The 14380-nt window shown below is 37.0% G+C and overlaps 3 protein-coding genes across 4 annotated transcripts in view; 1 reads left to right on the forward strand and 2 right to left on the reverse strand.

Annotated features, from left to right (window-relative positions):
• Positions 1 to 3255: 3255 nt before the first annotated feature.
• On the reverse strand, positions 3256 to 5542 carry LOC129441684 (chemokine XC receptor 1). The gene is made up of 2 exons (XM_055201359.2): positions 5437 to 5542; positions 3256 to 4971 (listed from the first exon to the last, which is right to left on the reverse strand). Exon 2 carries the CDS (start codon positions 4939 to 4941, stop codon positions 3913 to 3915), a length of 1029 nt encoding a protein of 342 aa, XP_055057334.2. The 5' UTR covers positions 4942 to 4971; positions 5437 to 5542; the 3' UTR covers positions 3256 to 3912.
• Positions 5543 to 9387: 3845 nt separating this feature from the next.
• Positions 9388 to 11480, reverse strand: LOC129441681 (chemokine XC receptor 1). Its single transcript, XM_055201356.2, has 2 exons — positions 11342 to 11480; positions 9388 to 11064 (listed from the first exon to the last, which is right to left on the reverse strand). The coding sequence occupies exon 2, from the start codon at positions 11032 to 11034 to the stop codon at positions 9982 to 9984; it is 1053 nt and encodes a 350-aa protein (XP_055057331.2). The 5' UTR covers positions 11035 to 11064; positions 11342 to 11480; the 3' UTR covers positions 9388 to 9981.
• A 1698-nt stretch (positions 11481 to 13178) lies between these two features.
• fyco1b (FYVE and coiled-coil domain autophagy adaptor 1b) overlaps positions 13179 to 14380 on the forward strand; it is a 28772-nt gene continuing 27570 nt past the window's right edge. For both annotated transcript variants that reach the window (XM_055201348.2, XM_055201349.2), the window contains exons 1-2: positions 13179 to 13327; positions 13813 to 13912. In XM_055201348.2, the coding sequence (XP_055057323.2) occupies positions 13861 to 13912 (52 nt within the window). In that variant the 5' untranslated portion in view covers positions 13179 to 13327; positions 13813 to 13860. The remainder of the gene's footprint in view (positions 13328 to 13812; positions 13913 to 14380) is intronic.

Below are 14380 nucleotides of genomic sequence, written 5' to 3' on the forward strand. Positions count from 1 at the left end.
TTACATTTAATGTATTTTTATGAGACATTTTGTAATTTCTGGAAATGTTTAATTCAGAATAAGACAAATAATGCAGGGTACCAAAATTCAACATTTTGTTGATTTTGCCCTCTTACGCGATCGCGAACAACTGGAGGGGCTGACTGGCAGCCGACATCTAACTCCAGATTGTAAAATCAGTATTTTGTCTCTGATAAGCCCTCAATTAAACTAATAAATATGTGACCCGTCACGGAAACCAGGGACACAAGTCGGCAGCACAAGTTCCGAGAAAATGAGAAACAAAGTTTTTTTTTTCAAAATTTGTGATTTTCGTTTTATTGGAGAATCTGTTAGTTGAGATCACGAAGAAGCCTCTCCATGTTTGAGATAGCAGTTTTTATATATTTAAAAGCGTACATTTTGTGGTTAAAATAGGCTTGTTTTTCCAGAGATTCTAGCGTGCAGCGGGGGGCGTCATTGTCTGTGTATATTTAAATACTGTATAAGCTTGTGTTTTCGCCTCCGCCCCCAAAAGGAACAGCGTGACTACTAAATAAGGATAGTTCGCCCAAAAATGAAAATAATGTAATTAATGACTCACCCTTATGTCGTTCTAAACTCTGAAGACCTCCGTTCATCTTCGGAACACAGTTTAAGATGTTTTAACGTTAGATTTAGTCCGAGAGCTTTCTGTCCCCTTCATTGAAAATCTGTGTATGGTTTCCATGTCCAGAAAGGTAATAAAAAGATCATCAAAGTAGTCCATGTGACATCAGTGGGTCAGTTTGAACGTGTTGCAGCATCGAAAATACAGTTTGTTCCAAAAATAGCAGAATTACGACTTTATTCAGCATTGTCTTCTCTTCCGGCTCGAGCGCGAAGTCACTTGACTGTATTGACTCTGCTGCCCTGTTCCTCAGATATGTTTGCTAAGTTTTTGTTTTTTCAAGCGTATAGCGTGCGTCTCCCCAGACTGTAAAGCTCGGGCGCACAAAACGAAAGAAAAATAAAAGAAGCTGGGGCGGAACAAATAACAGTCAGCTGCATCGTACGTCAGCCGCGTCACTGACTTTATACGGCGCCGCAGTCGGATGACGTCAAAGTACCGCGAGAGCTCCTCAAGAAATCTTTCGGAGTAGTTTAATTTCGAGTCGCTCTCGCGGTACTTTGTCGTCATCTCTTTGTCAGTTCCTGCAGCGCAGCACGAGTCCAAACACACAGAATTTACATAAAGATTGTTGAATTCATTATATAATTGGCTACATGTTTTGTCTATCAATATTTTCCATGAAGTCATTGGCTGATGGAGGAACGAGCGAGCGATTGGTAACATCTTTAAAGGACGTCACGTTTTCGACGGCGCTGTTTGGATGATCTGTTATACTACCTATAAAATAAAAACTTAACTTTGAAGGCGGGTTCACGTGTTTAACGGAGTGTAATCATATACCCTTACATGTTACGATGTAAATAGTCCTCAGATTGTATATTATGTTGTATTACTAGACATTCATGCGAAATCTGATGTCAACAATATAGACTATACATCTTTACTTCACGGATTATACGCATTTGTGGACAAAATGGTCATTGGATAATCTGAAACAGACTGGATTCGAGTTGTGATCAACACAAAGGTAAAAAGTCAATGTTTATTTTTGCATGTTGTCATTTGGACTTCTGTCATAAAATACTACATGATGCTAGAACATCAGTATCTCAAAACGGCTTTACAGAGGGTATGGCTTAGCTTAATGAGATGTAAATGAGCCCTATTGTCTCCCCCAGTTGGAAAGAAGAGTCTCTTTCGTCTCGATTTTCTCGGTTTGAGTATTTCTGAGTTCCTATATTCAAATGGCCACAACTTCTCCATATGTTATCAGATTTCCATGTGTTACACATCGTTGGAAAGCTTAGAAACTGCACTTTCAGAATCTGTGAATAACTCAAAATGGCCCAGATCCGACTTGTGTCCCTACTTTCCGTGACTGGTCACATATGACCATTTAGTGCATTAGATATGCTGTGTTCACTGCCAAGACAGACACAAATATGGCGGCGGGCTTGGCGGAAGTGACGTCTTTGGTACCCATGAATAGAAATAATTTTGAAAATAAAATAATGTCAAAGTAACTTATTTTGAATTTGTAATAATTTAAACACCATTTTAACAGTTTTCTTAAACTGTAAATTGGTACAGACAGTTGCCCCCCCCCCCCCCGCCATTTAACAAAAATATTTATTATTAAAAAATACTGAAAATGTATTGAAGCTAAATAGGGTTTATAAAATGGCACATGTCATAAATGCTTCAAGTTATTTTTTATAGTAAATAATGCCTTTGGACACAAAAATAAGCATGTCATGTCATTGACCCCAAAGACTAAATAAATATTCCAGTTATATTTAATGTTATTAACTTCCTTACAAGAAATTAAAAAACCCAAACTAGTGCTGCATAAATTGAAATGTAGGCTATATTTGGTTGAATAAGTAAACTGTCAATCAGCAGACTGCGGTCATCTGTGGTGTTCTTTTATTGTGTTCCTGGCAACATGATCTTGATGAATCAGTTAACCAATAATAAAACTTTGTAATTCCATAAGAAGGAACTTAAAAAACAGAAAACACACCACTACAAAGCAACAATACCAGAAAATTAAACACAGGAATCACAGGAGGACTAATCACAGAGAACAAGACTTGAGCACAATTACGTTGGGGCAGGAACAAAATTACAGACTTACTACAAAATGGCGGTCGTGATTGTTTTGAACACATCCAATGTTTCCTGTGCCATTTTGTAGTAAGTCTGTAGTTTTTTCCTGCCCCAACCTAATGGTCGTTCCAAACCGAAGTGCTCAAAACTGACCAATTCAAATGGGCCCACCAGAATGACAAATTTCAAAGGGTAAAACTGAAGATCACTACACTGCCCATGATTCTTTGTGCAGTTATACTATTATGAATGCATTAGCACAATAAAACTAACAAATTTAGTTAATTATACATGCTTATGCTTGACAAAAAATAAAAAAATTACTGCATAAGCAGGAATCATCTGTAGTCAAAAGATATCCATTAAAAATTAATTGCTTATAGAATTAATGACTCCTATAAGTCCATTGCCCATGGTGCCACTAAAGTAAGCACAAACCAAAACAAACTAACGCTAAAAAAACATGCATCTTACAAATATTCACTTTCTGTTTTTTTATTGAAAAGGAAATATTCACTTTACAGTCAAAACTTTAAATATACTTTTAAAAAGAATGCTTTTATTACCAATATAAACAAATGTTTATGTTTTCATAAGCCCCAAGTTGAGACATCAGAAAAATATCAGTCTATATACTCATGTTTTCTATTTTAGATTAGAGAAATATGCATACATTATGGATGTGACAGAAAAGTACAATGCTTGGGAGGCAACATACTTTATAGGAATTCTGTAAATTAAAATGCACAAACCTGAACCAATAACACCCAACAAATGTGACCAGTCACGGAAAGTAGGGATGTGAAATTTCTTTGTTATGGGTGTGACAATTCTGAAATAACTTAACTATGGAAAATAGTTAAATGCTTTAAAAACTATAACAGTTACTTTGCATGGGTATTAAACCACCAAATATTTACATCTGAGAAACCAGTGTGGGGAAAACTTTACCTTTCATGATAATGTTATATTTTCATGAAATTGCCCAGCAGATTTTTAATATAAATGCATTTAACATGACAAAACAAAGCAAAAAACAAACAATTTGTTTTATAAAACATATAAAGCACAGCAAAAGTATAAAAAACATTTTTACATTTAGCAGTGTGTGCAGTGTTGCAATAATTCTTATAATTTTACATGCACTATTCGAGCCCTCTGTTTTAAAGGGCCAGTTCACACTTTATTCTGTCAATTATAAATCTTAAGAACTAATACATTGATATTTCTTCCTCGTTTGAATAAATGAACCGGCTGTGTCGGTCCTGAGGATCCATGTCCTTCTTACAAACAGTCCATAACATTTTCTTCAGGTGATTTCGAAATTTGATTCCCATGAAGACGTAAAACAAGGGATTCAGGCAGCAGTGAGAGAAAGCCACCATCCGGGAGATGTGCATCATATAGTCAATAGAGGTGCTGACTTCACATTCATTGAATGGAGCGATACCCCATGAAATCAAAGAGTCCAGAAATATGGCCACATTGTACGGTCCCCAACCCAAGAAAAAAAACACCACTATGCAGAGGATTAACCACACAGTCCTGGCGCGAGTGTGAGACGTTGGTCGATGCAGCCGCCACAGGATTTCGGCATAACAAAAACTGATGACTATGAATGCACTAATGAAAAAGACATTTTGCAAGTATGTACCAGTAAGCTTCCAGTTAATCTGTTGGTCAAATTCACAGTGCTGGAAAACATCTGTGACATTTGGCATCTCATCACTGGGGTCCGACACAACTCTTTGAAATTGGGAGTAGGGGAATGCAGCACCAAGACTGATAACCCAAATGACAGCGGATGCTACATAGCAGTGCAGACTTTTCCTGGATGAGAGCACTGACATGGGGTGCACAACGGCCACGTAACGGTGAACGGTCAGAACTGTGACGAATATGAGGCTGCTGTAGTATCCGGTGTAGAAGACAAAGTTAACTGCTTTACATGCCACATTTCCAAAAGTCCACCCGTACATGTAATAGTAGGCCCAAAAGGGCAGACCAAAGGTGAAAATCAAATCGGAGAGAGCCAGATTTAACAGAAACGTGTTGGTCAGGGATTTCAGATTTTCGTATTTCACAAGAACCCACAAGACCAATATGTTCCCCACACAGCTGAACAGAACCACTATGGTGAAAACGATTGGAGTGACAGTCGCTTGAAATTGAAGCACCTTTGCCTTTTGACAGCTCTCATCAGAATAATCAGTTGTTGTTTCAAATTCACTTTCATTCATTTTGATACAAAAATGCTGCCCAACCAGTACCTGAGGAACAAGAAAGAGTTTTTTACACTCTATACAATGCTGGGTTATATTCTACCAATCGTTTGGTCAAAAAGGGACAAGCCAAGCCGTTGGGTTAAGATAACCCAGAAAAAGGTCATATTTGACCCAACAATGGGTTAAAACAAACCAGCATTTTGGGTTAAAACCCTACAACTCTATAGGTTAAATTATAATAATAACATTTTATTTTAGAGTGTATATTATTAATGTAATCTGTACAATATGTAAATCAAATACTGTAATGTAAAATGAGCCAAACATAGGCTATATAAAACAAATAATGTTAAAGATTTCAAAACAAACAACTAATAAGTAAATGATGCAATTAATATTATATTTCAGAAGTATGAAAAGAACATGCTGTTTTATATCGCAAATATTAATTTACATATGAAAACTCTGTCATAATATTATACAAACCAATAACCAATTGTAATTCTTTACCTTTAAGATAAGTTTTAGAATGTTGTCCAAAGAAAACTATACTTGAATCGGGTGCCTGCAAATGAAACCTTTCAAATGACTGAAACCCTTATCATGTGTGAAACCTTTCAAATGACTGAAACCCTTATCATGTGTGTCTGTTCCTATTAAAGTTTCACCTGCACATATCAAGGCAAAAAAAGATCCCCTATCCTGAAAAACAAAACCCACTGCCCATTCTCTGTTCCTGAATAATTTAAGTAAAAGATCAGGAGACATTATTTGTTTCTAACATAAATAACATGGGGTACAATAAGGCTAACTAGTCACAAATTGTAACAAACCTGTCATCCCGATTGTACAATAAGTGGGTCATTAATACTCTATAGTATTCAGTATAAGGTTAAGTAGTTAGGGTATTGATCAGGAAGTCAACTATTTTATAAGTTGTCTGAGACTCTCGTCACAACATGTATTTAGCCTGTCATTTGTGTGGGGGGGGTGTAAGTGGGGGCATGGCCTTGAGTAGATGAGGATATAATCGATATAAATGAGTATAAACTTTTTCAAGATGTCTCTGAAGATGGAATGCATGAAATCTTGGAAGATGGAGGGGCGTTGACTAATCCAAATGGCATGACCAAATATTCTAAATGGCTGGTAGGGTTTACAAAATCCATTCATTCCATTCATCACCACTTAGGATCCTGATGATGCTATACGCACGTCTCAGATCCAGTTTTAAAAAGATCTTGGCACCTCTCAGTTGTTCCAAAGCTGCTGGGACGGGAAGAAGGGGATAACAAAACTTAACTGTGATCTTGTTCAGTGCTCGGTAATCAAGAAGTAACGAAGAAGAATGGAGATGAAGCAGAGGAAGTCAAAGGGCTTCGCTTATGTACTTCTACATTGCTTCCTGTTTCAGGATGGTAAGTGGATAGATTTTACCTTTAGACACTGGTTCACCTGGTAGGAGATCAATTGCGCACTCCCATGGACGATGAGGTGGTAGTTGTGAGGCTCTCTTGGGACAGAGCACGTCCAGAAAGGCATTGTATTCCTCAGGAACAGCGACTGGAACGTCTACCTTCGGGCTATTAATGATGTGGAAAATACCGATATGGGTGAGACATGAGGAGGATGAGGAATCTGTAACTGAGGAAAACAGGATGTTTTCCACAGGATGGAAGTTTCATTAACCACGGTCGCCCTAATATGACATCCATGGTGGAATTGTCCAGAACCAGAAGTTTGATAGTTTCCCTGTGTAGAACCCCCATGTCACAACGAGTTCACTGGTTTGAATTTTGATGGATGATTGATTAAGGGATTTACCAGTTACAGACTGGACTTTGAGTCTCTTGTAAATCCGTTCCTTTTGGATTTGGATATCAGAGCAGAGTTGCAGTAAGATGAAGTTGCCAGCTGACCCAGAGTTGAGGAGGGCAGTGACAGTAACAGAGAAGCCAAACAAATAGAGCTTAACTTTAGTAGTAAAATAAATTAGCATAAATTGGAGTAGTGTGTTGAACTGTAGTCACCAAAGGTCTTGAAGAAAACTTCTGTGAATACCCTGCAATGGACAACTTTCCTGTTTGAGATGGTACAGATTATCACAAACTGTGGTATCATCAGAAGGAATGCCAAATACCTCTTAAAAGTATTCCATGAACTTGGATATGTTTTGAAGAAACGAAACGTTTTGATGCCAGTTGGATTGAGCACACTGTAATGCCTTACCGGTAAGCAGCGATATGATGAATGATATCTTGCCACGATCTGTGAAAAAACAATTATATTGCATTTCAAAGAGCAGGGAACATTGCAGCAGAAAACCTTTACATTTCTTAGCTAGACCAGAATAGGGCGCAGAGTTAGCCATGGGAGCTGCAACTATGGTAGCAGGGGACGATGCTGTGACTGGTATAGTGGAAGTGCCAAACAGTTCCTGAAATGGGTCAGCGGGCACCGCATCCATGTTTTCTGTTTACTGGTTCGGTCTTCTGTTATGGTATACAAAGGAGTGGGACACAGGAGTAAATTTGAGAAATTACAGATGAACCCAAGCGCAGACACAAGAAAAAACACTAGGGATTTTATTAACAAAAAACAGGAAACAAAAACCCACGATAGGGCAAAACTAACATAAAACAGGGTAAACGAAACACTAAAAAGACTTGATTATATTTAACAACAAACAGTAAACTGGACTAGATTAGACTAACACTAAAACAATAAAAATAGACTTAACTGGATAACTCTCTGGAACACGACAGGAACAAAGCAGTGCGTACGTAGACAGAAAATGGGAACAAGGACTTAAATAGGGGAGCAAATAATGAGGGGGACAGGTGACAATGATTAAACAATAAAGACGAGAGGATTACAAGGTGGCGGGGTAAACGTGACAGGACACGAGAAACACATGGGCAAATAAAACCAATACAACGAACATGTGTTCCCACACAAAACAGGGTACTGTCAGAACCCTGTCACAAAGACTAGATATAATACAATACAAGATTCTGACAGGCTGGTGGGTTGATGTTATGGTTAAGGAGAAAGATAACAGTAACAGACGATGATGGTAACAGATAACTCCACACATACATTTTTTGACAGTCAAAAAGTTATAACAAATAACACTTTCCTTAAAATCTAATCCGATAAAGATGATGACAACGGTGAAGATTACAGAAGTCTGAAGTCATTTTTACATATACTGGTTCCCTCCAAGGCTGCTGTCTGTCTCCTCTCCTGTACATCTTGTACACTAACAAGTTTCACAGTTTGTACCAGGACAGATACATACTTAAGTTTGCTGATGATTCTGTCATTGTCATCCTGCTAACAGGGGATGAGCGGGACCATGGGCCAGTCCTCAATGACTTTGTAGAGTGGTGTGATAGCTCCTTTTTACAGTTGAATGTATCCAAAACTAAGGACATGATCATTGACTTTGGCAGGTAACCTCCTTCCCCTACAGTTACGGTTATTAAAGTCATGGACATTGAGCTCGTGGAGACATATAAATATCTTAGAGTCATTTTAGACAACAAACTGTGTTTTGAACCCTTGGTTGATGCTGTCTCAACAAATAATCCAACAAAGACCATACTTCCTTAGGAAAATGAACTTTTTGTTGTCTCTTTAGAATTTATGACTTTGTTTTACCATGTTTTTTATTGATTTTATTGAATCGGTTTTATCTTTTTGTTTTGCTGCTTGGTTTGGAAGCCTCCCCCTGACAAACAAAAATAGACATGGTAGTCTGGTTAAAGTGGCGAGCAAGATTTCTAGGAGAGGTCAGGCTTAACTTGGGAAGTTATATATAAAACAGGTCCAGAAGAAAGCTAGTGTTATAGCTCAATCACAGGATCATCCCCTTAGAACAGAGTTTGAGCTTTTGCACTCTGAGCGGCGCTATCGAATTCCTAGATGAAGAACAAAGAGGTTGCAAATATCATTTATTCCATCAGCTGTGAGGCTTTTTAATGGCACTTAGCACTTTGTAATAACTTGCATAAGTTTCATTTTTGCACTTGATCATGTTTTGTATTTTATCTGTTATTGTACATTATGTTATTTGGGTCGTTAATGTGAATTTCATCTTTGTTGGTTGGTCTCTGTTGGTGAGTGTTGTTTGTATGTTAATGTATTTTATGTGGAGCATTGCTGCAAATCCCATTTCACCTTGTGGGACACTAAATGTACTTTGTACATAATGTACATAATGTTGCCTTGAGGACATCAACCACTTGGCAAAATCAGGAGAGCCGTTTTCATAAGCCCCTGATGATCAAGTTCAGACATCAGAAAAAAATCAGCCTAAACTCATGTTTTTTATTTTAGATTAGGGAAACATGCATACATTATGGATGTGACAGAAAATGACAGTTTTTGGCAGACAACATACTTTGCAGGAATTCTGTAAATTAAAATGCACAAACCTGAAGCAATAACACCCAACAAATGAATAAAAAGGGACAGTTCTTTAAACAACATTTAATATTTATTTAAGTTTAAGTTTTATTTGTACATTTATGACAATGTGACATTTCTCCGTTATGGACGTTCTAAAAATGTGTACTATACTTAACTATGGAAAAAAAATGCTTTAAAAACTTTAACAGAGACTTTGCATGGGTATTTAAACCTCCAAATATTTACATCTGAGATATCAGTATGGTTCCAAACTTTGGGTAAAAACTTTTTTCATATAAATGCATTTAACAGGAGAAAATAAAGCAAAACAAATATTTGTTTTGTAAAACAGTAAATGTATATAACAAAGGTATATAGCAAAGGTATATAAAAATGTTTTTTTTTAGATTTTATAAATTTTTTGCATTGCAGCTTTTACAACTTACAATTTTACAATTACATTTTACCACACAATTTTATTAAAATAAACATTTGGAAAATTCATGATCATTTGTATTCAATTACAGATGCTTTACAATAATTCTTATAATTTTGCAATTTTACATGCACTATTTGAGCCCTTTCTTTTAAAGGGCCAGTTCACACTTTATTCTGTCAACTATAAATCATAAGCACAAGTAGCTAATACATGGATATTTCTTCACCGTTTGAATAAATGAGCCGGCTGTGTCGGTTCTGAGGCTCTCTGCCCTTCTTACAAACAGTCCATAACATTTTCTTCAGGTGGTTTCGAAATTTGATTCCCATGAAGACGTAAAACAAGGGATTCAGGCAGCAGTGAGAGAAAGCCACCATCCGGGAGATGTGCATCATATAGTCAATAGAGGTGCTGACTTCACATTCATTGAATGGAGCGATACCCCATGAAATCAAAGAGTCCAGAAATATGGCCACATTGTACGGTCCCCAACCCAAGAAAAAAAACACCACTATGCAGAGGATTAACCACACAGTCCTGGCGCGAGTGTGAGACGTTGGTCGATGCAGCCGCCACAGGATTTCGGCATAACAAAAACTGATGACTATGAATGCACTAATGAAAAAGACATTTTGCAAGTATGTACCAGTAAGCTTCCAGTTAATCTGTTGGTCAAATTCACATTGCTGGAAAACATCTGCAATATTATCTGTGGAATTCATCGCAATACTGGAGTTTGACACCCTTTGAAAATGGGAGTAGGGGAATGCAACACCAAGACTGCAAACCCAGATGACAACAGATGCTACATAGCAGTGCAGACTTTTCCTGGATGAGAGCACTGACATGGGGTGCACAACGGCCACGTAACGGTGAACGGTCAGAACTGTGACGAATATGAGGCTGCTGTAGTATCCGGTGTAGAAGACAAAGTTAACTGCTTTACATGCCACATCTCCAAAAGTCCATCCGTACATGTAATAGTAGGCCCAAAAGGGCAGGCCAAAGGTGAAAATCAGATCGGAGAGAGCCAGATTTAGCAGGAACGTGTTGGTCAGGGATTTCAGATTTTCGTATTTCACAAGGACCCACAAGACCAATATGTTCCCCACACAGCTGAACAGAACCACTATGGTGAAAACGATTGGAGTGACAGTCGCTCGAAATTGAAGCACGTTCGCCTTTTGACAGCTCTCATCAGGATAATCATCTGGATACGGGTAATCAGTTGTTGTTTCAAAATCACTTTCATTCATTTTGATGTAAAAATGCTGCCCAACCAGAACCTGAGGAACAAGAAAGAGTTTTTTTACACTCTAAACAAAACTGGGTTATATTCTACCAATTGTTGGGTCACAAAGAGAGAAGCCAAACCGTTGGGTTAAGTTATCCCAGAAAATGTTTATGTTTGACCCAACAATGGGTTAAAACAACCCAGCATTTTGCATGAAACAACCCTATACTGTAGGTTAAATTATAACCTAACGGGTTGTGTTCATCCCTTTTGACCCAATGTTGGGTTGAAAATAATTATATATTCTATAAAAAATTCAAATTCTTTACCTTTAAGACGAGTTTTCGTAATGTTGTCCAAAGAAAACTGTACTTGAGTCAGGTGTCTGCAGATGAAACCTTTCAATATACTGAAACCCTTCATGTGTGTTCCTATTAGAGTTTCACCTGCACGTACCAAAAAAATTATGCTCAGATCCCCTTGAAAAATCATAAACCTGAAAAACAAAACCCACTGCCCATTTTCTGTTCCTGAATAATTCATTTTCAAGTAAAAGATCAAAAGACATTATTTGTCTCCAACATAAATAACATGGGGTACAGCAAGGCTAAACCCTGTTGAAAAAAACAATAAAACCATTACAGAAAATTATAATGGTTTCCATTAAAATACCAATAGGAACCATTAGCTTTTACCATTAAAACCACTACACTGTAGTGTGTTTTGGGCCATATTCCATTAGAACCAATGCAATTTCCAATAAAACCTATACAATTTATGTGATGGTGTCTATTGTTTTTTAGCAGGGTACTGTAGTCACAAATTGTAAAAAAACATGTCACCCCCATTGTACCCTGTAAAATAATCCCAATAATTGGGTTATTTATAGTAATCAGTAGTTAAGGTTTAGTAATAATGGTATTGGAAGTTGACTATTTTATAAGCTGTCTCAAACTTAAAGACCTTTGAGTGCATCCAAGGTCTCAGCTGAAACGTTGAACAAGTAACAGAATAATAAGTGTTTATTAAAAAGGCAGTTTAAACATAAAAATGCAAGAAAGATGTCGGCCCTGCCTGTTGATGAATATCAGTGGTCTCCCAACTTGTAGCCAGTGCTGAACTCATACATAAACTGATTCATGGCATATTAGATTATTGGTGAAGTGTGGCACTATATTTGAAATCCATATATCGTTTGTTAAATTAAGTTAATATAGCCAATAGGGCACATAGGCCTACCAATTTGGATATGTGTTCATGTAGCTTAACTGATGGGTTGAGCATTGCGTTGATTCATGGGTTCAAATCCGAACACACAGGCCTGTGGATAAACATTTGCACTGTAAGTCTCTTTGGTAAAGCATATGCCAAATGCATGAATGTGATCGTCACCCTACTAAAAAATCCAGCTAAGACCAGCATAAGCTTTGCCAGGCTGGGAGGACCAGCTTAAACCAGCTACTGCCACCTTAAACTAGCTATAACCAGCTACCAGCTTATGGTCTCCCTACTGAAAAATCCAGCTAAGACCAGCATAAGCTGGTGAGCTGGTTTTAGCCGGTCTCCCAGTTTGGTTTTAGCTGGTATTGCTGGTGTAGCAAGCTGGTCTAGATGTGTTTTGGTCACTTTTAAGCTGGTCTAGCGTGTTTTGGTCACTTTTTAACCTGGTCTAGCTGGAATTAGCTGGTCAGACTGGAAGACCAGCTGATCCACCAGCTTGACCAGCATTGCCAGGCTGTGAGGACCAGCTTAAACCAGCTACTGCCACTTTAAACCAGAAAAAAACAGCTACCAGCTGGTCTTTGCTGGATTTGTCAGTTGGGTTTTGATTTTCCTTGTGTAAAATAAATATTACGTTTTTTTATTGTAAATATTAATTTGTTATATGTTTTTGTCTTATGTTTGTGACGTAAGAGCTCATTAATTAAAAATAAAATAAATGACATGAAATAATACAAGAATAGTTGAATAATGAAAAAATTAGGATACATTCAAAAGTTGTTTATAAATTGTCACACGTTTTATTTTTTATGTACCAATAAGATAATTACATCGCAAATATATTCTTTTTCATAATTATGTTGCGAAAAGTACAAATAAAGCGCTCATTATTCATCACGGGATACCTTTATTTACGGCGGTTCCGTGCAACCAAACTAGCTGTACGTCCGAACCAATCAAACGTCGTGTTCAAAACCCTGCGCCTGTGATTGGACGAGAGTGCTGTCAGTTAATCATAGTGGCCCACCTCGCAATGCTGCAGGGTTTGTATCTACTGTAAATAATCGATCGCGAAGAACATCTTTCTTTATGAAGTATGTTTTTATTTACATATATTCATTCTTATTTATATTTTTAAATCTTGTTTAGATACATGTGAGCGTATGATGATGCTTTAAGCGCTGTTGTTTAACTTACTCTATTAGAAAGTTGTTAAGTTTAACTTAGCAGGTGCGACTGTATTTTTTAATCTACAGCTAATTTGAAATCTAATGCTTATTGATGTGTTTTTAACAGATTTATTGTAATAAATTAATATTTTACTCTCTTTTTTGTTGTTGGGCACTTTCCCTCATTCAAAATCAAACCTAATACAGTCATTATGCACCTGCAATCACTTGTATTCAGTAAACTTTTTTGAACATTATTATATATTCTTCAATTATTATTATATTACGGTAAATACCTTGAAATATTTCGTTTAAAAAAATATAGGATGCTGTCTTCACAAGTTCTACTAAGCATTTCTTAATAGTTTGCAGTATTGTAAAACCACTTGTTTGTTTTGTTCAATCTACAGGCACAATGTTGATTTTATGAAACATCACCACTAACATATAAAGCCACCATGAGTACAGTCGGTGAAAATCAACTGCAGAGAATAATAAGAGATCTACATGGTACAGACGGCCCTATTTCTTTCTGTTTCTCTCTCTCTCTCATGTGATGTCTTGAATATCTAAACAGTCATGTGAACTGACTAGCTTGATGTATTTGCCCAAGATCCTTAAAGAGACACTGCTGTGCTGTATTGTCATTTAAACACAAAGCCTAATATTATGATAATATCTATGTGTTTAGTAAATATTTAGCTGTTTATGCAGTGTTACATTTACTCATGTGTCTATAACCTGTGACATTTGATCCAGTAAGACGACATCAGTTCTGTCAAGATCAATGTTGAAAAGTAATTGAAGAGTTATTATCATTGCAATCGGTCATGGGTTTGAGCCCAGGGTACACACATATAAAAAATGTATACTTGCATACCTTAGCAAATGTTTGTACGTCATGATGTACGTAACTACAGAAAGCAGTTGGTGTAGTTATTGCTGCTTATAGGGGTTTGGTGGTTATTGACTGTAAGA

This window comes from Misgurnus anguillicaudatus, chromosome 2 (assembly GCF_027580225.2).
Source record: "Misgurnus anguillicaudatus chromosome 2, ASM2758022v2, whole genome shotgun sequence".
Lineage (NCBI taxonomy): Eukaryota > Metazoa > Chordata > Actinopteri > Cypriniformes > Cobitidae > Misgurnus > Misgurnus anguillicaudatus.